Source organism: Coptis chinensis, chromosome 3 (genome assembly GCF_015680905.1).
Source record: "Coptis chinensis isolate HL-2020 chromosome 3, ASM1568090v1, whole genome shotgun sequence".
In the NCBI taxonomy this organism is placed as follows: Eukaryota; Viridiplantae; Streptophyta; class Magnoliopsida; order Ranunculales; family Ranunculaceae; genus Coptis; species Coptis chinensis.
The window spans coordinates 75954999-75982408 of record NC_141458.1 but is presented as its reverse complement, the minus strand read 5'-3'; the positions used below and the strand labels follow the sequence as shown (position 1 = coordinate 75982408).

Genomic DNA, 27410 nt, shown 5'->3' with positions numbered 1-27410 from the left:
AATGTGATAACCGGAGAACTAAAATAAAAAAAACCAACAGCCCTTTCCCACTTCTCTAATCCCCGATCTATCCTCAAAGAAAAAAAAATTCCCCAAATGCTTCATCACAACAAAGGGTTTAAAACAAGTGGTAAGCACTGGGGGCGAATCAGTCACATCAAAGCAGCCCAAATAGGGGGGGCTTTTTCCTCCAATATATATTGAACCCAAATGCCCGTCCCAAAACTCACTACCTCCAAAACATGGATTTCGTAACCCGCCAACAGCAACAACAGTCATCATCAAGTCAACAACAATCCCAACCGGTAGAAGAAATCGAGTACTTAGCTCGTTACTTAGTAATAAAACATTCGTGGAGAGGACGGTATAAAAGAATATTATGTTTATCAAATGTTGCTATTATTACATTAGATCCATCAACACTATCGATTACTAATTATTATGACGTGGCAAATGATTATGATGTTGCCGTACCGGTTTTAGGAAAAGACGATTCTGTACAAGAGTTTACTGTTAATGTAAGGACTGATGGGAAGGGGAAATTTAAAGGGGTTAAGTTTTCTAGTAAGTTTAGAGCTACTATTTTAACTCAGCTGTATAGGATTAGATGTATTGGGATTGCTGGTTCCGTTGCGGATTTTCCTGTCACGCATCTTCGGCGCAGGAGTTTTCAGTGGCTTCCTTATGTAAGTTTTACTTATTAATAATTTTATTATTATTTTAATTGCCTTAATTGTACTACATGTTAGTATTATAGGAGTTTCACTAGTTGCCACTTGCCGGCAAGCTTTGTAGTTGTGTGATTAGGGTGGCTGACGAGGCAATGAATAAATAAAAAAAGGAGTAAAGAAATGCATGCCTTCATTTACATTCTTACACACAAGGAATACCTGGTCTCTTTAGACGGGTTTATACTTTGGTGTCTCGGGAAGTTCTGGACTGGGGGTCAAGATTTTGGATATCATAAACAGACTTGTTTAGTTATTTTATTTTAATGAGGGGTTTTAGTATAATAATGAATGCACTAATTTTTTGGTGCAGAAAATGAGAATTACTGCCGTTGGAGTTGAAATTATTGAAACGCAATCTGGAGACCTTCGTTGGTGCTTGGATTTCAGAGACATGAATTCCCCTGCCATTATTCTTTTGTCGGATGGATATGGGAAGAAAGATGGAGGGTTTGTTCTTTGTGCTCTGTATGGAAGAAAGTCCAAAGCTTTTCAAGCTTCTCCAGGGACCTCAAACACTGCTATAATATCAAATTTGGTATGTGCAATCTATTCAGAACGCTTATCCATGATGTGTCCCTCGTCAATTATTTACATGCTGTGTTTGCTTACTCATGCAGTTTGCTTCAGTCTCTTAAAACTGTAATGTTCTGTGCAGACTAAAACTGCTAGATCTACAGTTGGGTTATCATTGGCTGTGGACAGTTCTCAATCTATCACTGCTGCAGAATATATTAAGCAAAGAGGTACACTTTTTGTTTAATCTTTTTGCAAATCCTAGTTGATTCCCAGCTCTGCCAGTAGGATACTGCAACGGTTCCCAAACTTTTATCCAGTTCTGTTTACTAGATATATGCATCACATGTTATCATGAGATTTATTGATCGAAGAAAGAAAGAAAAGTCAGTAATTCATTGATATGATATTGAAATATTGCTAAAAAGACAATGTTACCATGAGATATTGCACTGCCATAGTAAATATAACTGTGTTACTTAGGCTCCTCTTAAGGTGTGACTTAGCTAACCCATAGTAAATTTTGCATGACATGGTACATTTTGGAAGTCCTTAAGCATTGATATGTTGTATTTTAGCTATATATATTCTTAAAAAGATGAGAGAAGTCGTATGTCGTCAAATGATGGTCGAATTTGAACAAAATTCTAGGTTGTAAGACACATTTAGAAGTTCAGAATAACATTTTACCACAGATCAAGTAGACTGTAGTATACAAGGCAAGTACTTGTCCTAATTTTAGGGGAGTTAGATTTGTCAATTTCATATGTAATTGGAATATTCATGTTTGTAATGGGGGTCTTTTGTATAGATACCATGTAGTATCCCTTTCTACCGTGGTCCCTGAGTTGTATCTGTTTTTAACTTTGGCTTTGCTTTGTCCAATACTAATTAAAAATTGAAGATGTCCAGATGGGTGTTTTTAAATTATTTTTTGTTTTGGGAGGTTGGCTCAAGGTCTAAGGTTCGAATCCCACCTTCCCTGGGGAATTTCCTTTAAAGGGATTAGGGAATAAACGGTTTCCGATTATCAAAAAAACAAAGAGGAGTGTTTGTGTTTGCCGGTGGTAGTGGTGCACTGGTGCCTTTGGTGGCGGTAGTGTTGGTGGCCATTGCAAGTGGGATATATATCAAGGGCAAAGGATGTTTTCTGGAAATCACCTTCTTGGGCTCAAACATATGGGCTACAACAACTCAGAATATTTGGGAAGCTATATATTGTTTATCCACTTAATTGTAGGTGGTTAGTGGAGAACATCTCTATGGCAATCTTGTGGGATTTTTGTTAATGTTCTATTTAGATATGGGTTGATTGCAGTCTCGTACTTGTTTTTGGTGTATTGTTCTTTTTTTCTTTTTCCTTGACCCAACAAAGGAAAAAAGAAAAAAGAAAAAAAAGAAAATCTTCGTGAGCAGCTAGGATACTTTTCTCTTGCAACTTTATGTAATGGTAAATTTTTTGGATTTATTGCGCTCTTCTTTGTGCCTTGTTGAGTTGCAAGAGTTGTGATTGCAAAGAATGAGTGGGATAATGGGTGCCAACCAACTTGGAATGTCTTAGTTACCTAGTGGATACCTATTCGTCCGCCTTCTTAATTTCCAGGAAGACTTTATTGTTGTGGAAAATGGTATTGGTTCATGGACTATTGATCACAGACACGCTTTCAATGATTGGGAGTTTGATGATTTAGCTACCTTGTTTAGGAGGCAATGAGATCCACCTATTCGTAATCTCCAGGAAGAGCAACAGCTCATCCTACATTGTAGATTCCGGTTTTTTGATAATAAAAATTGAGAGTTTACCTCGTGAAAAAAACACCTAACACCCCCCCCCCCCTCTTTTCTCTCTTCGTTATTCCGGACCCGAAATAATTTTCTGCATCCACACACCCCCTCCCCAAAAGAAAAAGATTATAAAAATTATAATAGAATAATAAGAAAGAGCACTTATAAGTCTTGTTTTAATTAATATCTACTACCTTGTTACAATATACAGCTAAAGAGGCAGTTGGAGCAGAAGAAACACCATGTGGAGAGTGGTCTGTGACAAGGTTGCGATCTGCCGCACATGGAACTACTAGTGTGTTGGGATTGAATTTGGGTGTTGGGCCTAAAGGAGGGCTTGGGGACCAGGGTGATGCTGTTTCTCGTCAACTCATTCTTACAAAGGCTTCGCTTGTTGAAAGGCGGCCAGAAAACTACGAGGTAAACAAATGTTATATGAAATTTTCATCTATGTTATGGTCTAGCCACGTAGATTTGTGCACAACTTTATGGTTGTCGACATATATTTTCTCATTCTTTATACTTTTATTTATCAGTTTCAAATATGTTAGATTCACCATTTATCGTGATTTTTAGTTGGAAAACTGTTGTTTTAGTAAAGCCGTAGAGGATCAAATTTGCTTTTGCGGTTTGCGTCTTTGTTTACCATTTATCTGTGGATTGACAATGGATTTTTAGCTATCACAAGGAACATAGTTACTAGTTTGATATGATCATAGGAGGTCACACCACTTACCGTACCAAATCTTTGAATTTTTAGTATAAAGATAGTCACAACACTTAACAGATATCGATCGTAGGAGTGTGAAGTGTATGTAGGGGTTTCTAGCTCAATTGGCTGTGTACCCCTCTCCTCATGGGAGAGGTTGCAAGTACGAATCCAACCAAGTGTTGGTTGAATGGTTGGGATTTCTTTCTTGTGTAATTATGTGATGGGCCTTTGGGCCAGGTGAGCCTTTGGGCTAGAGACATGTTGCTGCTACGATATATAGGTGGGCCAAGGAGCGAAAGCAAGTCTTCATGGACAATGTGGAGGCGGTTAGGTCTACTCAAAGTGGCGCATTGGCGAGAGTCTTCAGGCTAGGTTCCCTTCAGGGTTGGTGATCCTTCGGGCTAGGGTCCTTCAATGTAACCAGTGTGGGTCTGCCTTAACCCTCTAAATATTTCAAAAAAACAAAAAAAAGTGTATGTAGAGGCAAAATTCAGGACATCTCCACTCTCCGAAATACTTGAAGCGGATGATGAAAGAATAGGAATAGGAGTATGGAATACACTCGATAGGAGTAAAATCAACAACAATAGAATGCGAGACGTACCACATTGAGTAGGAAGATCAACTTTGTTAGTAACTGATGCTTGGAATGAGGTCCCTGTTATCATTCATTTCGTTTGTACACAATGACTAATCCCGAACCTTAAAATAAACTTGGCTCTTTTGTTTATGGATATCAATCTTTTTGGAGGGATGTACATTTTGTAAACGTTTACAGACATCATCATCGACAACAACAATACATTTAACGAAGTCTTCAACAACATTACAAAGTGGTATGGTAGGAGCCTAGGAGGAATGGGTCCAAAGTCCAATGTAGAAGAAGGAAATAGACCAGTGACAATCGTGAAATGAGAGAAACCAAGAAACGAACTTTGTGTTGCTTTTAGCAATTTTTTTTTTGGTTTGTTTTGTTTTTCTTTTTGTTTTTTTGATAAGTAATTGGCCTGTGATAAAACGAAGTTGGGCAGACGGCCAGACACCCAAACCTCTTAGCAAACCCAGACTTCTGTAAACAGATTCAGTTTAACTGTGTTTCGGAATAGTGAAACTGATTAAAAACTGCAAAGTCCACTTCGACAACATTCCAAGGGTTTTGCAAAAATAACTGATATACATGGCATCTCTGTCAGAAGTGTTGCTACGTGGAATACCACACAAACATACAATCTCTTTAAATTAGAGATGAGCAATATGAGAAGCGTCTGAAGTTTTCTTGCAGGGAATGAAGTGAGCCATTTTAGAGAACTGATCTACCACCACAAATGAGAATCAAATCCCTGGGAAGTAGGCGAAGAGTTTGGAAGTGGTGAATAAGTCCAGCATTGTTATGTGAACCCTTAGCTGTTTGGTACGTACTACCCGTGAATGAAGCTATCAACATCAAGGCACATAGTTGGCCAGAAATACTTATCCAGAATAATCATATATATTGCTAATGCAAAATAACCTGCCATGCCAACTAGAATGTACGTCGGTAATAAGCTTCTCTCTAGGTCCCGAATAAGCATATCTTTTGGGCATTCAAGATCTCCCGTCCATGGAGATAATATTTACACAAAATTTGGTTGTCTGGGTGTATCTAACTATGTCAGAAGTACTTCACAACTTATCTAATAGTCCAGGATCATTCAAGTTATGACCCTCTTTTGACAATGTTAGGAATGTTAAATTGAATTGATTGTGTGTGTGTGTGTGTGTGTGTGTTGTTTTCAAAGGTCCCAGTGTAATATTGTTGGCAAAATGTTCTGTCCTGTATTATTTTGAGGATCTGCTTGATTGTTTGCAGGCTGTCATTGTCCGTCCTTTATCTGCAGTAAGCGCTCTTGTTCGGTTTGCTGAGGAGCCACAGATGTTTGCAATTGAATTCAATGATGGTTGTCCCATTCATGTAAGTATTTGATACCCGTGTCTTGACCTACAATGCTCATTGAAAGTGTCTGAAATGGTTTACTTAATTTCAGGTTTATGCAAGCACGTCTCGTGATAGTTTACTTGCTGCCATTCGGGACGTTTTACAAACGGAAGTAGGTAGACGTGTTCACTGTTTGTGCTGATTAAACTTATTCACTAATGATAAGATCTAGTGCTGTTATAGATTCATTTTGTTTTAACCCCCATACGTATTTGTTTCACTTAAATTGTTTATTTTGATATTATGAGGTAAATGATGCATCTGTGGGTTCTTGTTTTGCAGGGTCAGTGCCCAATTCCCGTGCTTCCAAGATTGACCATGCCTGGTCATCGTATTGATCCTCCTTGCGGGAGAGTCCATTTGCAGCTTCAAAAATCGCCCGTGGGACAACAGAATTCTGTTGCTGATATGGAATATGCGTCCATGCACTTAAAACACCTAGCAGCAGCCGCCAAAGATGCTGTTGCCGAAGGAGGTTCGATTCCTGGGTCAAGAGCTAAACTATGGCGTAGAATAAGGGAATTTAATGCCTGTATACCTTATAGTGGAGTACCTCCAACCATAGAAGTGCCCGAGGTTACTTTAATGGCCTTAATTACAATGCTTCCAGCAACCCCAAATTTGCCCCCAGATTCAGCTCCCCCTCCATCACCATCACCTAAAGCAGCTGCAACAGTGATGGGATTCATCGCATGTTTACGTAGGTTACTGGCATCAAGAAGTGCAGCCTCGCATGTCATGTCATTTCCTGCGGCTGTCGGAAGAATAATGGGCTTGCTAAGAAATGGTTCGGAGGGTATATCAGCTGAGACTGCAGGGCTTGTTGCGGTACTTATTGGTGGTGGACCAGGTGACACAAATATGTTGATGGATTCGAAAGGAGAGTGGCATGCTACAATTATGCATAGCAAGTCTGTGCTGTTTGCCAATATAAATTATGTTACCATCCTTACCAACAGATTGAAACCTATGTCAGTGTCGCCTTTATTGTCTATGTCTGTTGTGGAAGTTCTTGAGGCTATGCTTTGTGAACCTCATGGTGAAACTACCCAGTACGCTACTTTTGTTGAATTACTACGCGAAGTGGCTGGTCTACGGCGCCGCTTGTTCGCCTTGTTTGGGCATGCTGCTGAAAGTGTTAGAGAAACTGTTGCTGTTATCATGCGTACAATTGCTGAAGAAGATGCTATTGCAGCAGAGTCAATGCGGGATGCTTCCTTGCGTGATGGTGCTCTTTTGAGGCATCTGTTGCATGCATTTTATCTTCCTGCTGGTGAACGACGTGAAGTTAGCCGACAGCTTGTTGCACTTTGGGCAGATTCTTATCAACCTGCTCTCGATTTGTTGTCTAGAGTTCTACCTCCTGGCCTTGTTGCTTATTTGCACACACGGTTTGATGGGGTTTTACCTGAAGATGGGCAAAATCTATCTACTCAAGAAGCTCCTTCTGCTAGGAGAAGACAGAGACGCATACTTCAACAAAGGAAAGGTCGGATTGTGAGAGGAGTAACATCTCAAGAGCACGGTTTGCCAGCTGTTAATTATATTGAATTTGGTGACCAAGGCAAGCAAATAAATGGTGGACCTGATAACTTTCAAAAGGCTTCCATAGATTCGAATCTTGCTGAGGTTCCAGCCACTCATTCTGGGGTGCCTGGCGAAGGAAACTTGACCAGTGAATCTTATTCTACTGGAGTCCAACAAAATGATGTTACTGCTTCTGTTGCATCTGCTGATACTTCAGCAATGAGCTTATCTCGATCTCTGGATTCCACTCCTACAGATTCAGTTGATTCTGATGCCAATATGCTGGGTCCAGTGACTTCGGGTCTTCCGGCCCCTGCTCAGGTGGTTGTTGAGAACACACCTGTGGGATCTGGAAGGCTTCTGTGCAATTGGCCTGAATTCTGGCGAGCTTTTAGCCTTGATCACAACCGCGCAGACTTAATATGGAATGAACGCACGAGGCAAGAACTTAGGGAGGCCTTGCAAGCTGAAGTCCATAAGCTAGATGTTGAAAAGGAAAGAACTGAAGATATTGGTTCTGGTGGCGCAAGTATTGATTCTACAAGTGGGCAAGGTGGTGTGACTCAGATATCATGGAACTACACTGAGTTTTCTGTTGGTTACCCTAGTTTGTGGAAGGAAGTTTGTGTTGGTCAGTATTATCTTCGATTGCTGCTTGAGAGTGGCAGCAGTGGCCGTGCACAGGAATTCCCACTACGTGACCCAGTCGCATTCTTTAGAGCACTATATCATCGATTTTTATGTGATGCGGACATTGGTCTTACTGTTGATGGAACTGTTCCTGATGAATTGGGCTCGTCTGATGATTGGTGTGATATGGGAAGGTTGGATGGTTTTGGTGGAGGTGGAGGCTCTTCAGTTAGGGAGCTATGTGCTAGGGCTATGGCAATCGTATATGAGCAGCATTATAAAACAATTGGTCCTTTCGATGGTACTGCTCACATTACAGTTTTGATAGATAGGACAGATGACCGAGCTTTAAGGCACCGCTTACTACTTCTTCTGAAGGTGTGTTTCCCCAAACAATTAGAGAAAAATACTGATTTCCTATATTTATTTGTTCTTAATGGTTACCAAACGAAATATTCTTTTGTTGCAAAAACTTTTTTTTTTATCGGTAAAAGTCACTTTGTATGAATACTACTGGTAATAAATATTACAATGTTTTTGGGTCCAAGTAGCAAGGAGTTACACTACCAAACTCAAACTCCCCCAATACCATAGTGACAAAATTTGGATTTATCGCCGAGGGGTAATTTCAAGGAGTTTGGAATTTTTCTGGATTATTTCGTAAAAGTTTCATTTAGAATTTGGGTCCGCTATTTACGGAAAATAAGGGGGAAAAAAAGAAAATCTATGCACCAATAATAATTATGAAAGTAACAGTTCAGTAATACTCCTATTTATTATATTGTTTAAGGTGTAGAATATTAGAGTTGTAGTCCACGGTAGGTAGATGCTAGATACTAAGCTATAGTGTATGTACTCATGAGAGATTGGAAGATTCTCTTTTTATATACCAAGATATTGTTGTGACTTATCACAAATCAAATATTAGACACATATTACACTAACACTCTTCAGTTTTGACTGTGCTTGACTCATTCAACACCTTTTGGGGAGAAGCTAACCATGCTGTTTTGCCATTTTACTGTCGAATTTTCGGGAACTATACGGGAGTCTAACGTATTACAAGACTATTTGCCGATGTAATCAGTACACCCGCATTACTGCGTCTTTTTCATGAATTGTGGCCAATACCACTTGCAGTAGCTCGCTCATCTCACTAGCCCATCCTAGTTGCACATGTAATCAACAAATCTTATACCCATAAGCAATGATGTAGAACATGCTCAATCAAATAGAAGCTCATTGATTCTCCTACCAAGTTAGGCACCTCCTTTTCCTTTTGTTAAAATATCCCCATGTTTCTTTCTTTCCATAATGTCCACATTATAGCACTTGGTAGATGATCTGCCAACCATTTAGCTTTGTTAGAGAGTGGACCCGCAATGGCACTCTTCCCCAATCTCTCCTTAATATTGGATGGTCGCACCGAAGCAATATTAAAAGATGCAAAGAGTAGGACCCAAGTTCCAAAAGCATCCACAAGCAAAGGGACAATGGAGGCTAAGGTGCTCCACATCTTCCTCCACTACCTTGCAATACACACACACATTGTAGAAGGTGGCTTGAATATAAATGTCCAATTATCATTACTCAGGGACTTAGCCAGCAGCTACATCGCTAAAGACCATAGTCCATACTAATAGCAAGAATAAATTGTAAAATAGAAAAGAGATACAAGATAACAAAAGCTATACAAGAAAAAACAAACAACCAGTACAAAGTCCAAGGTCCACCACCAAGATTCCACCAAGAATTCTGCTTTGTCTTTGCAGTTTTCTTACTTAACTTCATTCATAACTTGTTTCACTCTATCTGTTTGATCATTAAGAAATGTTACACGCTTAACATTGGATTAACTCTTACATCTTTTGATCATTTGGTGATAGTGCAAAGCAACAAAATAGGCTTTTGTTTAACTACTTCTCTTTTAGTCGGTCTATCTACCTACTCCTATGTGGATCTGTTCTAGTTGATAAGGCTCTAACTTACGGTTTTAAGTTTATTTTCTTCATATAAAATATTTTTGAAATGTTGAATTCCTGTACTGCAGGGTTTAATGAAGGTTTTGTCGAACATAGAGGCGTGTGTAGTGGTTGGAGGTTGTGTATTAGCTGTAGATCTTCTTACGGTCGCTCATGAAGCCTCTGAAAGAACGTCTATTCCTTTGCAATCTAATCTGATTGCTGCAACCGCTTTTATGGAGCCACTGAAGGAATGGTTGTTTATTGACAAGGATGGTGTGCAAGTTGGACCTTTGGAGAAGGATGCTGTCAGAAGGTTGTGGTCAAAGAAAGCGATTGATTGGACCAGCAGGTGCTGGGCATCAGGGATGACTGACTGGAAGCGGTTGCGTGATATTCGTGAACTTCGTTGGGCACTGTCCGTACGTGTTCCAGTTCTGACTTCAACTCAGGTATTTTTCAGTCACATCTCATGGGAAGATCTGAAAGGTCACATTTAACTTGTTTGTCTTTGTATGGGAGAATACTAAAGTTGACACGGGCATTAGCTTTTATTACCCATGTTTTTTCCTGAAGGCACTGAGACTGTCAAACTTGTTAATTTATTTCCTTCTGGTTAAATGTATATTTCATTCCAAGAATTAAATTACAATCCAATTACAAGATTTCCATAGTAGCAAGAAGCTAGTAATACAGCCAACCCTTGAATAGCTATGTACCATTTACAACCTCCGGAAATAGATATTACCAGATTAACCGTTGACAACCTTCGGGAAAAGAAAATGATTATTGTTAATTCTTGTCCTTTATGTTGTGCATCTGGGAAATCTGTTGCTCACATACTTATCCTCTACCCCTACTCATATTCCATTTGGAGCTATTTTCTTCACTTTGCCTCGAATCCCTCGATGGCTTTTGTGTGTCCTACTTCATTTAGCAAATTTTGTTTAGAGTAGTTTGTCTTAAGTTTTAATTGTTGGATCATACATACAGGTAGGAGAGGCTGCATTATCAATATTGCACAACATGGTAGCTGCACATTCTGATCTAGATGATGCTGGGGAGATAGTAACACCAACTCCAAGAGTAAAAAGGATCTTGTCAAGTCCTCGTTGCCTTCCAAACGTGGCACAGGTATAGATCTGAATTTCTTTTGAATGTGATTTGATGAAAAGTCACTATCTCTTCTACGAAGTGATTATTACAATACCAAGGGTTTCATTACCATCTGAAAGACACTTTGTTTTTTTAACACGCTATTATTAATGTAGATTTAAACTGGTGGAAGCAACAATTTAGAAAAATCCACAATTGAATTCAAAACAAATTAAAGAAAACCTGAAAATCTATCTTTTATTGAATCTCATAAACTCTTAAACATCAACTACTGAAAAACCCTAATTACAAGTCCTTATTCATACTAGTTGACAACAAAGCAAAGCCAATTAAAACATGCCACATGGAAAATAACTAAATAAAATAAACCAACTAAAAGAAAGGGGCGACTAATGTAACTCATGGGCTTGTCTTGAACTCGATGTCCACATCATTCTCCCCAGGTTGAAATACAGGAAACTTTTGACTGCAGAGTTTCTGATTAGTACTATCAGGTTTATTATGCGGCTAGGTGTAGTACTTTTGACTGCAGAGATTCTGATTAGTACTACCAGTGTCAGACACTCAATTCTACATGAACTTTCCGTGGAGGTTAGCGTGGTTTGTCTGTTTTAACATTCTAAGGTGGAAAATACTATCTACATATCTGTAATCATAGATTTTTCTATCCTATTTATGTTTTGTGATGTGCTCCTGTATGTGAGATTGTTTAGATACAGTGTTTTGTATAATTAACATTAGATAAACGACTCTATTATGTGTTTATTTGTCATTGCTTCAGATAATGTATCCATATGAAGATGTATAACTAGTACAATTGAATAGCCGTTGGATTCATTCAACTGACGCGTACATTATGGATAAGTATTTATTATGCTACTGAGGTCGTGCTCTTGATGATATGCAACTAGAATGTATAGATGTGTCTTGTGTGCCTCTTGGTTTATATGAGATTACTTGGTAAAGAAGGAAAATCAAATTTTCTTTTGGTTATTATGTAGTGCATGACTGCATTGTCCTGTGGGCTCCATTTATTTGTAGTTAAAATTTCCACACCGACTTAGTTGCCTTTTTAAAAATTTAGGCCATGCTTACTGGGGAACCAAGTATTGTTGAGGGTGCTGCTGCTTTGCTGAGGGCTGTTGTTACTAGGAATCCGAAGGCAATGATACGGTTGTACAGCACTGGTGCGTTTTACTTTGCTTTGGCATATCCTGGATCTAATCTTCTTTCTATTGCACAACTCTTCTCTGTCACACACGTCCATCAAGCTTTTCATGGCGGTGAAGAGGCAGCAGTATCTTCTTCGCTACCTTTAGCAAAGCGTAGCGTATTGGGTGGGCTTCTTCCTGAATCATTGTTGTATGTGTTGGATCGTAGTGGTGCCGCTGCATTTGCAGCTGCAATGGTATCTGATTCAGATACTCCAGAGATCATCTGGACACATAAAATGCGTGCCGAACATTTAATCCGCCAGGTATCTCACATCAGTAATATTAATGTGATTAGTTTGTTCATACATCATTTGTTTCCTTCTTTCTATCCCTTTTAAGGAATCAGAAGACATTTGTTCTGACACTTCAGTTTGTAATCATTTCTTTTGTGACTAGGTTCTGCAACATCTTGGAGATTTTCCCCAGAAGCTGTCACAGCACTGCCATTCATTATATGATTATGCTCCTATGCCACCAGTAACATATCCGGAGTTGAGAGATGAAATGTGGTGTCACCGCTATTACCTGCGGAATTTGTGCGATGAGATTCGGTTCCCAAACTGGCAAATCGTGGAACATGTAGAATTTTTACAGTCACTCTTGGCAATGTGGAGAGAAGAGTTAACTCGGCGACCTATGGATCTTTCTGAAGAAGAAGCTTGCAAAATTCTAGAGATTAGGTTGGAAGATGTATCTGATAGTCCTCCTGGGAGAAATCCTACTGATTCGGATGGAGCGGTTTCTAACATATCGAAGCAGATCGAAAATATTGATGAGGAAAAACTTAAGCGGCAATACAGGAAACTTGCAATGAAATACCATCCTGACAAGAACCCTGAAGGAAGAGAAAAGTTTCTTGCGGTGCAAAAGGCCTACGAGCGATTACAGGTACAGACTTTTTTTTTTAAGAAAGTAGAAATTATAAGACTAATGTGTATATGTTCAATTGTCTGTGTAGATTAATCTGTGGATAGCTATCATCAATACCTATGGAGCAATTTGGTCATGTGAATAAAGTATCCTATGAATGGTTTTGGTTACCTTGTGGTTTAAACTTCAGAGGCATAAAGAGAGAGATGCCTTAGGGAATCTGATTTTGAAGTTTTGAGGACTGGAGATTATCAGACAAGTGCTTTAAACTTTTTTTTTTTTTTAATATATACGGCAGGCTACCTTGACACCTTATTTTGACACCTTGACATCTTATTTTGACACAAAATATATATATTTGTCGTAAATTTCTCTAGTTGTCTGTTGTGGGCGTGTTGATTGACTATTTGGAAGCCAATGACAAGGGAGCTTCTCACCCCCTTTATCAAATTGTAGGTTTGAAGTCTGGTTGTCGCCCAACAATCATAGTAACCCACTACAATTAGTTTACCATTTTGGGTGTTACATTAATACCCTTCATTTGGACAAAAGTGGCTAAGTGCATAATATGGTATCTGAGCGGTGATCTTGCCATTGTGTCATGAGGTTTCATTGACATGTAAAGTTTCCCTGAAATGCGCTGAAGGCATCACTTTCTTATGTGTGTCGGAGGCTCGACACGCTCTTGAATAGTCTGGCCCTGTCACCATGTGATTGTGCGCCGTTATTGTTTAAGGTTGTAGCCGAGCCAAGGAGTTCGGTAGGCTTGCCGAGGAGTCCCTTAACGTCTTGAGTGGCATAACGAAGTGTCAAAGGCACTGTTCAGTGTTCACAGCTAGTGGTGTGTTTGGATAAAAGATAATTGAGCCCTCTTCAGAGCCGGATAGAGTGATAGACAGGTAATAAGAAGACGAGAGGAAGATCTCGAAGGAACAAAAAAGGAAGTTTTAGTGGGGTCTAGATGAAAGGAATACTATGATCACTCTGTTTCTATTGGCCTTCTTGACGGTTATCTGTTTTTCACACTCTGTTTCTACACCATTTTAAGGATATTGACAATCTTATCTGAATGGAGGATGGTAAATCGAACTTTGTTTGCTGAAGCAGCCATGTCTGCAGAGTACAGTCAATCTGGCCAATTTGGACGTTTGGAGTTGGTGAAGTATACTTTTTTTTTTTTTTTTTCTTGTAGCTCCCGGTTGAAGGTTCTGGTGTTGGGACGAGACAGTTTCTCATTCCTTGCCTGCCATTTTCTTTTCTGTTTTACTAGCGTGTTTTCCTTTCAAAAGATGGCATTCTTTGTTTTCCAATTCCGAGTCTGAAACAAATTATCTAACAATTGATAGTGGGTTCTCTTAACATAGCCTACTCTCATTTGTCTTCAGGCCACCATGCAAGGATTGCAAGGTCCTCAACTTTGGAGATTATTGCTTCTGCTAAAGGGACAGTGCATATTGTACAGGCGATATGGGCATGTTTTGGAACCTTTTAAATATGCTGGTTATCCGATGTTGCTCAATGCAGTCACTGTAGATAATGATGACAACAACTATCTTTCCTCTGAAAGGGCACCTCTTCTTGTTGCAGCATCAGAACTCATTTGGTTGACGTAAGTGTTTCTACTGGTAAACTCCTGTTTATTAGACTGTATATTTGATCGGATCCTCACTGCCTGATGTTTGTTTTAATGACAGGTGTGCATCTTCTTCCTTGAATGGTGAAGAGCTTGTGAGGGATGGCGGGGTACCTCTTCTTGCTACCCTACTCTCCCGTTGCATGTGTGTAGTTCAGCCAACTACTCCAGCAACTGAACCTGCTGCTGTCATTGTAACAAATGTGATGCGGACACTTTCAGTTTTGAGTCCGTTTGAGAGTGCTAGAGCTGAACTGCTGAGTTTTGGGGGACTGATGGAGGATATTGTACACTGTACTGAATTAGAGCTTGTTCCTGCAGCAGTTGATGCTGCCCTTCAAGCTGCAGCTCATGTTTCTGTATCATCTGACTTGCAGAATGCTTTACTAAAGGCTGGCATATTATGGTACATGCCCTGGATTGAGCTACCTATCCCATTGAATTCTTTGGTTTTTAATCTCCGTATTTTTGCAGTAGCAAATAAATCAGTCCTGCTGCTTAATGCTGTAAACAGTGTCATCTTTGCAAATTGTATGTCAAGCCCTTATCTTATATGATGGTATATAACATTCTCTTTTCAGGTATCTTTTACCCTTATTACTTCAGTATGACTCAACTGCTGAGGAAGCTGATATGGTGGAAGCGCATGGTGTTGGGTCTAGTGTTCAAATTGCCAAAAATTCGCATGCTGTTCAAGCATCATGGGCTTTGTCAAGGCTTACTGGTATATGTGGCGATGGAACTTCCACTCCTTATAATCAGACTGCTGCGGACTCACTTAGAGCCTTACTCACTCCAAAACTCGCCAATATGTTGAAACATGAAATACCCAAGGAGCTTCTGTCTAGCTTGAACGCAAACTTGGAGTCCCCAGAGGTACGTATTGTTTGCTGCTCTTCTTGCACAGGTTCTAAATTGTCTTTTTATATCTGAAAGTAAAATGATTTATTTTTTTTAACTGCAGACATGCATGTGCATATGTATCCATTAGTTTTGGGGAAAAAAATGGCATTAGGAGTAATCAATTAAATGTAGATACTGGACTTCTCTTTTTAGAATGTGTTTTGTTGAATTGTCGTCCATGTTCAAGATTTGCGGCGGTACTCATTATTTGAGAACGATTTAGAGTTATTTCAATATCTTATAAACAACTGTTTACCTTAAATGGAGTCGTTGTGGTGGTATTCGTTATTTAAGAACCATTTAGAATTATTCAAAATTCAAACCATTGGGCTTTGCTGCCATACACGTATCCATTTGTACTCCCTGTGATAAAGGACACAATAGACAGTCCAGCAATAGAATAAGTTCTCCATGTGATGAAGAGCATCCTTGCAAAAAAAATTCAATCTGAAACTTCTAACATTTTGAAAGTCTTACATAAAGTTGAAAAACATAGAGCGCTGAATTTTACAAATACTCTGATTTGATTTTTCAAAGGATGGTAGTTTCTGATTGAATCAACTTTTGTGAAATGGAGAACTTTTTTGAATGGTTAGATAGACTAATGCCGTTTGTATTGGGGTGGAGTGTGCAATTGTGCAAAGAGGGACTCCAAGCAAAACATAGGGCAACACAACAAATTTTGATTGAATATTATCTTGACAGCACAACTAATTTGTTTATATTTAAGACAATTAGGGGTTATTGAAGTCATAGTAGCTGCAGGATCTAAGAGCTCTTCCTACATGTTATCTAATAAATGCGTGCACAATATGATAATCAGAGTTTATACTCAACTATAACACAACCTCCCCTCCCCTATCACCCACCCTCCATGCCCTTTTGTTCATGGATCTTCTTGTACCCCATTTATTAAACGTAGTCTGTAGACTGTGTATTGGGCATGATGTAATTGTTTTTCGCTCTTTAGTAAATCTTGAATCTCCGCCCCCCCAACACACACACACAAATGTGCACCATTCCGTTTGACCCTGTGACTGTGCTACTTCCCCTGCTGTCCATAGGACCACATTGTAGTGAAAGAGGAGGTTTTCTAAATGTTTTCAGAAAATTTGGTGTTTCCCTCTCTCCTTTTCAAAGAAAGATTCCATTAGGCAAGGATTTGTCTGGTGTTGCTTCTCAGGACCCTAGAACAATTGGTTATATAATCCAACTATGTGCAGGATGATGCTCTTGCAAAAATTATCACTGCTGTTTACTCTATGGATAAAAAAGTTATATATTGCTTTGCCATCTGATTTGCAGCGTGTGTATTATCACCTAAACCTATTGTTCTGATATGATTTTCTTTCAATGTTTATATTTTCGTTACTTAGCTTTATGTGAAGTAGGTGATAATGCGGATAAAGAATATGTGAGTTTATGTAAGCATATCATTTCTTCCAGATGTAGTTACGTAGTTCTATTTTCTCTGGAATGATACTTACGATATGTTGGACATTCCATCTGTTTATTGAGTGTGTTCATATATTTATTCATGTTAATGTGACTTCATATTGGTAATATGTTATGCTGTTATAAAATTTCTCATTTTCCTATCTTAACTGCTTCTGGTTTCAGATTATTTGGAATTCTTCAACTCGCGCGGAACTACTGAAGTTTGTGGATCTGCAACGTACAAGCCAAGGGCCTGATGGTTCATACGATTTGAAAGAGTCACATGCCTTCACCTATCAATCGCTAGCGAAAGAACTCCATGTTGGCAATGTTTACTTGAGAGTGTATAATGATCAACCAGATTATGAGATAAGTGAGCCAGAAGCTTTTGGTGTTGCGCTTCTTGATTTCATATCAGGTCTGGTACACAATCATTTTGATACGGAAAATGATGTTCAAGAGCCATCTAATCACAGAGATTCGTCTCTCACCTCATCTGAACTTCAAAATGGAACTGATGATGGAGTAGAACATCAAGATGGGAAAGTAACAGGCAAAGATGGCTCCATATTTGTTAAGCATCTTCAAATGGGATTGATATCTCTTCAGGTGTGCTATTGTCTGTTAGCATTCTTGGTTGTTCAAATTTGCATTTCATGCTGACAACTTTTTTAATTGCAGAATTTACTGACAAACAGCCCAAATCTTGCTGCCATATTTTCCACTAAAGACCAGCTTGTACCTCTTTTTGAATGTTTTTCTGTGCCCGTTGCCTCGGAAAACAATATTCCTCAACTTGCGCTCAGTATACTATCACTCTTGACTACATATGCTCCTTGTCTGGAGGCTATGGTTGCGGATCGTACAAGTCTTCTCCTTTTGTTGCAGATGCTTCATTCTGCTCCTACTTGTCGGGAAGGGGTTCTCCACGTTCTTTATGCATTGGCAAGCACACCTGAGCTATCATGGGCTGCTGCAAAGCATGGTGGTGTTGTGTACATTCTTGAACTTCTTTTACCTTTGCAAGGTATTATGCTCTATGCAGATAGATCTTTCATTAAAAAGACTGTGATTTTATTTTCTGACAAAGGTATTGCCCTACAGAAGAAGTTCCTTTACAACAAAGGGCAGCTGCGGCATCCTTGCTGGGTAAGCTTGTTGGGCAGCCAATGCATGGGCCTAGAGTAGCCATTACATTGGCGAGATTTCTTCCAGATGGTTTGGTGTCTGCTATCAGGGATGGACCTGGTGAGGCAGTGATTGCTGCTCTTGATCAGACAACAGAAACGCCAGAACTTGTATGGACATCTGCAATGGCAGCATCGTTATCTGCACAGATTGCAACTATGGCATCTGATCTATATCGTGAGCAGATGAAAGGCCGTGTTATTGATTGGGATGTACCCGAGCAAGCATCGGCCCAACAGGAAATGAGAGATGAGCCACAGGTGTTGTAATCTATAGCCTACTATTATTGCACACTAGGTCTTTGTTGTATTATCTAATTCAGATTGTCATGGACATGCAGGTTGGGGGAATTTATGTGAGGCTATTCCTCAAAGATCCTAAGTTTCCATTAAGAAATCCAAAGAGATTCCTAGAAGGACTACTTGATCAGTATGTTTCATCCATCGCCACCACTCATTATGACGTTCACGTTGTTGATCCTGAGCTCCCATTACTTCTGTCTGCTGCATTAGTATCCTTGTTAAGAGTACACCCTGCACTTGCCGACCATGTTGGATATCTTGGGTACATCCCTAAACTTGTTGCTGCAATGGCATACGAAGGAAGACGAGAAACAATGGCCTCTGGGGAGACGAAAAATGGCAATGATGGGGATGAGTTTGATGAAACTGATGAGGAGCAGATGCAGACCACCGCGCAAACATTACAAGAGCGTGTGCGTCTTAGTTGTCTGCGTGTCCTACATCAACTTGCAGCTAGTACAACGTGTGCAGAGGCTATGGCAGCAACTAGTGTAGGAACCCCTCAGGTATGATAAATGAGGAATACATATAGTTTTTATACTGGTTGCCAATACTAAAAAGACGTCAATCACATCTTAAACCTACACAGATTGTCTTGGTGTTTGGAGCTTATACTTTGCTTTATGTTTTTTATCCCAATTTGATTGTATCATGTGAATACACCTGGGTCATTAAAGAAGTGTAGAACCTCCGTGATAGTTATTGTTTGGACCACAGCTTCGATAGTATTGAGATTCAAATCTCGAAGTATTACGTGTGAATGATTTTGCATATCAAGTCTAATTTGTTTGATTGGAAATGATTATATAATTGTAAACAAAAGTATTGAGGTTATGTATTGATTGTATCCACACGGCACTGCTTGGTTGTAGACGGGTTCTTGGTTGCAAAGGCTCATAAAAGGGTCAAACATGATTGGAATAGGTATTGGAGGGAGATTCACGAGTGCTTGTGGAAGGACTGACACAGGATGGACAGGGCACAAACTCAGGGATACAATTATATAAACAAATCTAAAAAGTGCAGGACGTGGGTGCTGCAAGGACTCGACGATTAAATAAAATATATAGTTTGGTTATACAACGATAGGAGATTAAAATTTAAGTCAAATCATAATCCTTAAGGATTTGAGATTCATAACTTTTTACAAAAACCAAGTCACAGAGAGTCGAAAGTCATGCTCATAACATACGAAGCTGAGGGGGCTGGGGACATGAACCTCATCTCCTTTTACAAGATTAAATTGTACTTAGATGGAGATATCGAGGAATGAAGTTCTAATTCGTGATGTATTTTGAGTTATTGTCATTATTTTATTTTTCTAGGTATAATGTTTCCACCTTTATACTCTTGGGGTATAGGAGGTTACCTTAGTTGGGAAGCAAGCCCCTTGGTTTCCATGCAATGAGATTCATAACCTAGTTGGGATATCTTAATTTCCATGCAAGTGCCTAGATACCATCTCTCTTTATTGTATATATCATACTTTTTCATATGAATATTTCTGAATATTTCTTTTACCAATAAAAAGAAAAAGGTTTGGAGGATTATCGGGTGGAGCAGCAATGTGAATTTAGGAGGACGACGTGAAAACTGATATTGGAGGATTATCGGGTGGAGAGGCGACTCTCACCGCAGTTCATTTTCCTTTGTATTTATAAAGATTATATCCATAAACGAAACTAAAGTTCTTGGAAAGTTGGTTTGATGACTATTTTGAAAAGAACCGGCTTGCATCGTTCAACCATCCTCATCATTGACATTCTAAGAAAAGAAATACAAGTATTAACTTTTGCCCCCTTTATAACTTAGCTGGAGGATTTGAGTGCGCGACTTTATCTTTTTGGGTATTTAAACTAAGGACACTATGTTTCAGGACATGGTGAGATATGCTATCCTGCTTCCACCTATTTTTGTTCATCAAGTTCATGCTCATTGTTGCATATATGGCTTTATTGGTCATGAACAAGATGCAGATTTCCATGCAAAAGCGCTATAGAATGACAACCCCTTTGTGCAAATATGGTCTTGTAGGGACCCGGGTGGCATAGTAATTTTTCTGAGTGGTTCAACTTAGGTGGGATGCACACCGATTAGACACTTAGTTGCTATTTGTCCTCCTTAAAAAAATAATTACACAAATAGATTGTTTCTTATTGTATCCATTGTTTTCTCACATGCAATATTGTTTCTTTATTCAAATAGGTCACTTTGTTCTTTTCCCCTAGTGTTAACTGTATACACTATATCTTCATCCAATATTTAATTACTGCTCCTTCTAATGTTTTTGGTTTTATTTTCTAAGTGGCTTTTTTTTTAAGACAACGACAGCCGATTAATGTTTGTTTTACTATCTTTCAGGTTGTTCCACTGTTAATGAAAGCAATTGGGTGGCAAGGAGGCAGTATACTAGCTCTTGAAACTCTAAAGCGTGTTGTCGTTGCTGGGAATCGCGCTAGGGACGCACTTGTTGCACAAGGGCTAAAGTGAGTAGTTTTATTTCATAGATTTACTAAATGTGCATTAGTAATGGATGATCTAATATCTAGAGAATTCAATTCAAGCTTATATTTTCTTATCCCACTATTTGATCTAGTATTAATCAACCAATGCACAAGAATCTTTTTTTGAATTTTTTTGTGTTTGGAAGAACGCGTCATTCTTCTAATTTCGGTCCATTGTTGTACAAACGAGCTAAGGAGCTCGAGAGATTTCTATATTGAGGTTGATGTTGCTAGACTTGGAATTAGCAAGATCTTCTCCTGCAATTGGATAAAGCAGTGTTTCTTGATTTTATATAATACCTGTTAAACTTTTTATTGGATTTTGCATTTACCTTAGTTGAGATTTATGGGAATTGTTCCCACAGTGCTTGGTTCAGTTAGCTCCGTCGTAAATTTTACTATAATCAGTATATATTTGTATGAAGTAGGAAGCTGAATAATCAAATGAACAGTATGTGTGTATATCATGCTTTACGAACACCAATGAAGAATTATTAACAAGGCTTTGGTGTTTCTTCACCGATCTTTTATCTTTAAAGTTTTTAAGTTTGTGTATCTTTGCTAACCATTGTGGATAATGTACATGATGTAGGGTTGGTCTTGTTGATGTACTCCTAGGCCTTCTTGATTGGAGGGCTGGCGGAAGGAATGGACTTTGCTCTCAAATGAAGTGGAATGAATCCGAGGCTTCCGTTGGGCGCGTATTGGCAATTGAGGTATGCGTTTGGTATGAAAGACTTTTACGTACTAATAAAACCTAAGTTACATTGACATGGATATGTGTGTCCATACCTGACACGGATACGATGGCAAAATATCCAAAATTGAGGTATATCACACATAATATGTGTCCGTATATATCACACCAATCAGGAATCTCTACATAATATTCCCCCATCTCACCACAAGTGTTCAAAATAAACAAAGACGGTCATTTATGGCTATAATGAGCCTTCTGGGAATCCATAACTGTACCATCAAAAGTTCAAACCATATCCCTCAGTCCCCACATGTTCGTAAAGGGGTCCATGTTCTAAATGCGTTGGCCTCTATAAGAGATTGGTCCTTGTGTGCCACTGGGTAAGGAGATTTACCAGAGGGCCAGGACTAACCCAACGTATTAATGTTAATTGACTTGATTCTCTGCTATATAGTGCCTATGGAGAATGGAAGAAATTGTCAAATTTTCATTTTCAATACATCAGTAATAATCAGTATCATTCTAGTAAATATTCGTCTAACAATGCTTCTCAAACGTTATTTTTCAAGAGTGCTTGGACAATGCTTTTCACTCAGAACTTCCTCAGCTCCAAACGCCTCAATCCCGTTCTCAACTTTGCTACATTTGAAAGTCAAAAAGTTCCCATCGTAGTGTCTATAACTATTGTGAACTGTTCTTGTAAAATTTTACCATTTTCTCTTGGGTAAATTGTATTATTAGACGAGTGTGTAGGTTTTTTATTATATGAAATGGGTAACAACCTCTTATCAATAACCCTTTATCTATATGTGTGTTTCAATTCACATGAGTAAATAAAATATCAAACAATGATTATCTAGAGGTGATAGGGGCAAGTATTTTATCTTTAAGATGCTTTCTTGCAAGTTCTGCAAAACATAGTGACATGCAAAATTTTCTTGTTAGTTTATCACGTTAGCTCTCAGTGCATGTACAGTTGTACACGATGTAAGTTGGCACGAAAATAGTAGCTAATTGTATAGGTTACCTGTAAAAAAAATGAAAAGTAAAATTGACATTTGATTCATGGATCCAGGTCCTTCATGCGTTTGCAACAGAAGGAGCTCATTGTACTAAAGTTCGTGACATACTCAATGCTTCGGATGTAAGTCTTTTGACTCATACTCTATTCCATTTATTCTCTAATTTTTTATATGTTTAAACTATTACATTACAAATGGTACCTGTTTACAAGCCTCCTTGTATTCTGGTACTTTACAATGTTAAGCATTAGATTTGTCATTGTAATTACACATGGTACTTTAACTTTTAAGAAAACAGACACTTCATTTGGACTAACATTACTGAGCATGTTATCGCTTCAGTGGTTTGTGACATTAGATTAGAGTGGCAACTTCTCTAGATTTTTGGGTTTCCTTAAATGTTTCACTTTTGACTCTCTTTCATATACTTTGGGAACGTTTTTGTTCTAAATCCCCATTGCATGGTAATGATTATGATAGATCCCCCATAGTAACGAACTGATGTAATAAACACAGAGTACGGGGGTAGTTTATTATTATTATTATGTTTCAAGTCCAGTATTTCAGGTCCAAGCTCATTCGGCTTAGGTTAGGTTTGAGGAGGTTAGGGTTTAGTATAAATAGGATAGTTGCCTCTATTAGTTTTTAGGTTTTTGGTTTTAAGTTTTTGATTTATGAAATAATGTTTTCATGAGTGATTTTTAAAGAAATTATATTATTGAGTGAATTGTTCATTGATTGAAGTTTTCGCCAATCATAGTTCACATCAAAGCGGTATTAAGAGCCATCGATTTTGGCAAATTTTTTCTTTCTCGGTACTGTTTACCATCACTATTCACGGGTACTGTTCATCGGATAAACTGTTCACGGAATGTTTTTCTCCTTTTCAAGATTTGATTTTTATTTCAATCGAAATATTGTTCATCATGATGTCTCGAAAAACAAATTGGGAATCTTCAGCCTCCAAGTTCCAGGATTCTATTATCAAGCTCAACAACAGCCTGGCAGCGATGATGGTATCTGAACAACAGTCTCAAGCACGCTTTGAGGCGTTTATGACAGCTAAGAATGCAAACGCAAGAAACCCCTTGCCACCAAGAACCACCACCGCCACCAACTTCTGTCATAGATTCAATGGGTATTGTTCCACCCATGTTGTTCAATCAACATAAAGAACACGTCGTTGTTATACGCAATGGTTTGAAGGAAGCAGGTATGCAGGTTCCTAGTTTAGTAGTTTTCTTTCCTATGAGTCGATGTCCAATTCCGATTCTGACAGCCAAAGGGATGGTGTTTTCCCTTTCCAAAGTCGTCACCTTTATAGCCCTAGTTATGAAAAATTACCTGATGTTGATAGGGATGCTAGTGTAGTTTCTTCTGTCCCTTCCAGTGATTGTCTAAGATGCGAGTAGTGTGGAAATTCTTATGGTTCAGAACATTGTTGTTCCTGTTGGGATCCACAACCTCAACAAGGTATTACTGAACCGTATCTCCCTGGTGATTTTTTAGATATTTTTGCATAAAAAGATATCATCATCTGCACAAAAATCCGAGATATGGATATTTTTATACTTGGTGATTTTTTTGATATCTTTGTGGACACTATAGAGCCTTGGAATGGCGTTTTAAGTTGTTTTGAGATCCAACAAGAAGTTGATGAGCACGAAGATGCATATATATCAACTTTGTCTCCTTATGTGAATCCTCTTTGGGTTGGTTTTCTTGCTAGTTATGACCGTCGTATCGAGACAGTCTCATTTGCACAATTACGTTTTATGTGTTTTCTATATTGGTGCTTGTTCTATGACGCGAGATAAATATGTTGGAGATATAGGAGGTTTCATTTTACAGTTTTGTATATTCTGCAAGCACATCAGATACTTTGTGCTATTGATTTTCAGTCAAGGAAGTTGCTACAAGGGAAGATATCGAGGCAGGATACACAGTCAACTTGAAAGTCGGGGAGATGTTTTAGGGGCTACTCATTTACTGTGCAAGTTTATTATAGAGTTGTTGATCTATAATCTCGAGGACGAGATTTTCAAAGTTGGGGAGAATGATGTAATAAGCACATAGAGTGCGAGGGTCGTTTAGTATTTTTATTATTATTATGTTTCAGGCCATATTGGCCCAAGTCTAAGTTCAGTATTTTAGGTCCAAGCCCATTCGGCTTAAGTTAGGTTTGAAGAGGTTAGGGTAGGTGCCTCCATTAGTTCTTAGGTTTTTGGTTTTGAGTTATTTGAGTTATTTGATTTATGAAATATTGTTTTCATGAGTGATTTTTAAAGAAATTATATTATTGAGTGAATTGTTCATTGATTGAAGCTTCCGCCAAATCATAGTTCACATGACAAACATATCAAATGACCCCCATTCCGTCACCAAACTGCTAACCCACTGTTTTCATAATGCCAAAGTTGCCTTTATGCTAAGCGGAAGACAATTGTGTCTTCCTCAAAACCAAATTTTTTCCCATATTAAACCCCCCAACTAGACCCCAGCAGTTAGATCAATACTACTAATTCTTCCTCCACAAGTTCCAATATCAACGCCACCATCTCAACCTCAAGCTCCACCTCCACTACCAATTCCATGTGAAAATCTTGTACCACCTCCACCAGCACTTATTCCAGCAAAGAAAAACTCCACTACCACAAATCAAAATTGCAGAATTGTGCGGTTTAGACTTTAGATGCCTAATGTGTTAAGAACTTGTATAAATCTGACTTACGAATTGAAAGGTTCATTGGATTCAAGTTGTGATTCAATTGCTGATAATTTTGATGTAAGAGTGATTAAGGAAAAAAAGGGAGTGAAGATCTTGAGGTCAGATTCCGCACTTGGGGTTGCAAGTAGTGGTGAAGGTGTTGAGAAGTGGCTGCAATACAAATGCCAGTGCTTAGAGTTTCAGATTTCAAAGATTGATGGTAGAGTGTGGAGCTACCAAGAATTGGAAATTGTTAAGGTGGTTGCGGATCTGGTTGTGCTTGCTCTCTCCCATACTTCGATACTTGAAGAGTCTCAAATACTGTATATGAGAGATCAATTGATTGGAGCAAATTGAGCATTGCAGTGGGATAAGGAGGGGTAATACTTATTCTTTTGGCAACAAACTATGCTATAGTGTTTTTTGTCTTTATTAAAGTACCATTGTAGCAGAAACCTGAAGTAGACACTTCCCTAATTCCCTGAGCCACTGTTTTCATGTTTTGTCCAAATATTAGTAGCGAACTTTCTACTTTTAGAAATTCACTCTTAAATTTAACAAAACGCCACTTTTAGAAAACACAAGCAGAAGATTAAAATTGCAATTGTTTGGTCCAGATAACAATTGTAATTCACGTTGGTTTAAACCCTGGAGTTGGTTGGCTCCAGAAGCCAATTCAGGAGATCTCGTGGCAATATTGTCGAATATCTGATAAATACTGATCCAACATATTTTTTATCCGGAAAAACAAGAACACTTATAGTTGATCAAAGTCCTGTCGGATGCTCTTCTGTTTTCTCTGAATAAGCATTTGATTTCATTTGCAGCGTTCCTACTTTGACTCTATCTCTCCGTAAAAGTAGTCTTGGCGGAATTGCGTTGATTAAGTTCCTTCTTTTACCTTTCTAGTTTTATGAATATCTAGATATCTTTCTTGAAAGTGTAATTAGATGTATAATGACTCCAATTAGTACAAAAACATGTGTAAATTTATCTTTTTACCTTCCGTAATATATACTCTGTACACTTGGGACAAAATACAAAAGGGGATCTCTCTCTTTAACAGCCTACGAAGATTATTCACTACACATGCTCAACTTACATTAGAAGATGGTTTAGATCTCTCAAATGTGTCTAAAAGATTATCCTTTCTATTGGTTAGTACTGTTGACTTCCCTTCTCTGTTTTAGCACTGTCCCCTACCTTGTTGGACGGATTGGAAACCAAAATATGTTTTCTTTCTCTTCCTTCTTTGCCTGGCTCCTAAAGAGAGAGCTCTTTTAACTTCCACTTCTATGCATACATGCCGTGAATATATATACCAGTCTTTGCTGCGGTTGTGCTTTTCTCATTAGTGTCATTGAATTCGAAGGGAACATACGGAACAGATGGAGAAATCTTTGAGGAATAATATATCTTCTGAATAATTTTCACTTCTTTATCTTCCTTCTTTACCTGACTCCTCGTGATAATAATATGCCCGTATAGTATGAATTGATTGCCTATATTCTCTTGCAGGTATGGAGTGCATACAAAGATCAGAAACATGACCTTTTCCTTCCTTCAAATGCTCAATCTGCTGCTGCTGGAGTTGCTGGTCTCATTGAAAATTCTTCATCCCGACTCACTTATTCCCTTCCAGCTCCACCACCACAACCTTCTCAGGCAAGGCTTCATACCAACCCAGACACAAAAGGCAAAGAGGATCAGCTACCGTAGAAGACCACCTGAAAACATCTTAAAATGTATACAGTTACTGGAGCCTCTGATGCCGTAAAATGTGTACAGCATATTGTACAGTTTTCACTTATTTTTCCTTGTGTTATCTTGTATTTTAAAAAAAAAAAAAAAAAAATTCATAGTTGCCTCAGAGAGAGAGGGGGAGATGAAATAGAATTTTATGTAAAGCGACCTTAAATTTTGTGTATCTTGTATCAAATGCATCATGGCTCTTTATACAACACAATTCGTTACCTTTAA

At 38.6% G+C, this 27410-nt stretch overlaps 1 protein-coding gene across 2 annotated transcripts; it reads left to right on the top strand.

The window, feature by feature from the left end:
- GRV2 (DNAJ heat shock N-terminal domain-containing protein) lies at positions 1-27410 on the top strand. Of its 2 annotated transcripts, XM_086602671.1 has the most exons (22): positions 1-686; positions 1042-1266; positions 1387-1474; positions 3241-3449; positions 5591-5692; positions 5766-5828; positions 5999-8251; positions 9924-10286; positions 10828-10968; positions 12035-12427; positions 12561-13052; positions 14420-14643; positions 14729-15073; positions 15249-15543; positions 17191-17616; positions 17689-18034; positions 18112-18455; positions 18536-19003; positions 20859-20983; positions 21594-21717; positions 22777-22845; positions 26949-27410. In XM_086602671.1, exons 1-22 carry the CDS (start codon positions 243-245, stop codon positions 27147-27149), a joined length of 7740 nt encoding a protein of 2579 aa, XP_086458797.1. In that variant the 5' UTR covers positions 1-242; the 3' UTR covers positions 27150-27410. The 2 variants fall into 2 exon arrangements, with proteins under 2 accessions (XP_086458797.1, XP_086458798.1); XM_086602672.1 differs by lacking the exons at positions 1-686; positions 1042-1266; positions 1387-1474; positions 3241-3449; positions 5591-5692 and having other exon boundaries at positions 5766-5832.

What these genes read in the sequence shown, in the direction of transcription:
- GRV2 (XM_086602671.1), top strand. Translation starts at nt 243, where the DNA reads ATGGATTTCGTAACCCGCCAACAGCAACAACAGTCATCATCAAGTCAA. An exon ending in CTTGTTGCACAAGGGCTAAA is followed by an intron (nt 20,984 to 21,593) that starts GTGAGTAGTTTT and finishes TACATGATGTAG; the next exon opens with GGTTGGTCTTGTTGATGTAC. An exon ending in ACATACTCAATGCTTCGGAT is followed by an intron (nt 22,846 to 26,948) that starts GTAAGTCTTTTG and finishes ATTCTCTTGCAG; the next exon opens with GTATGGAGTGCATACAAAGA.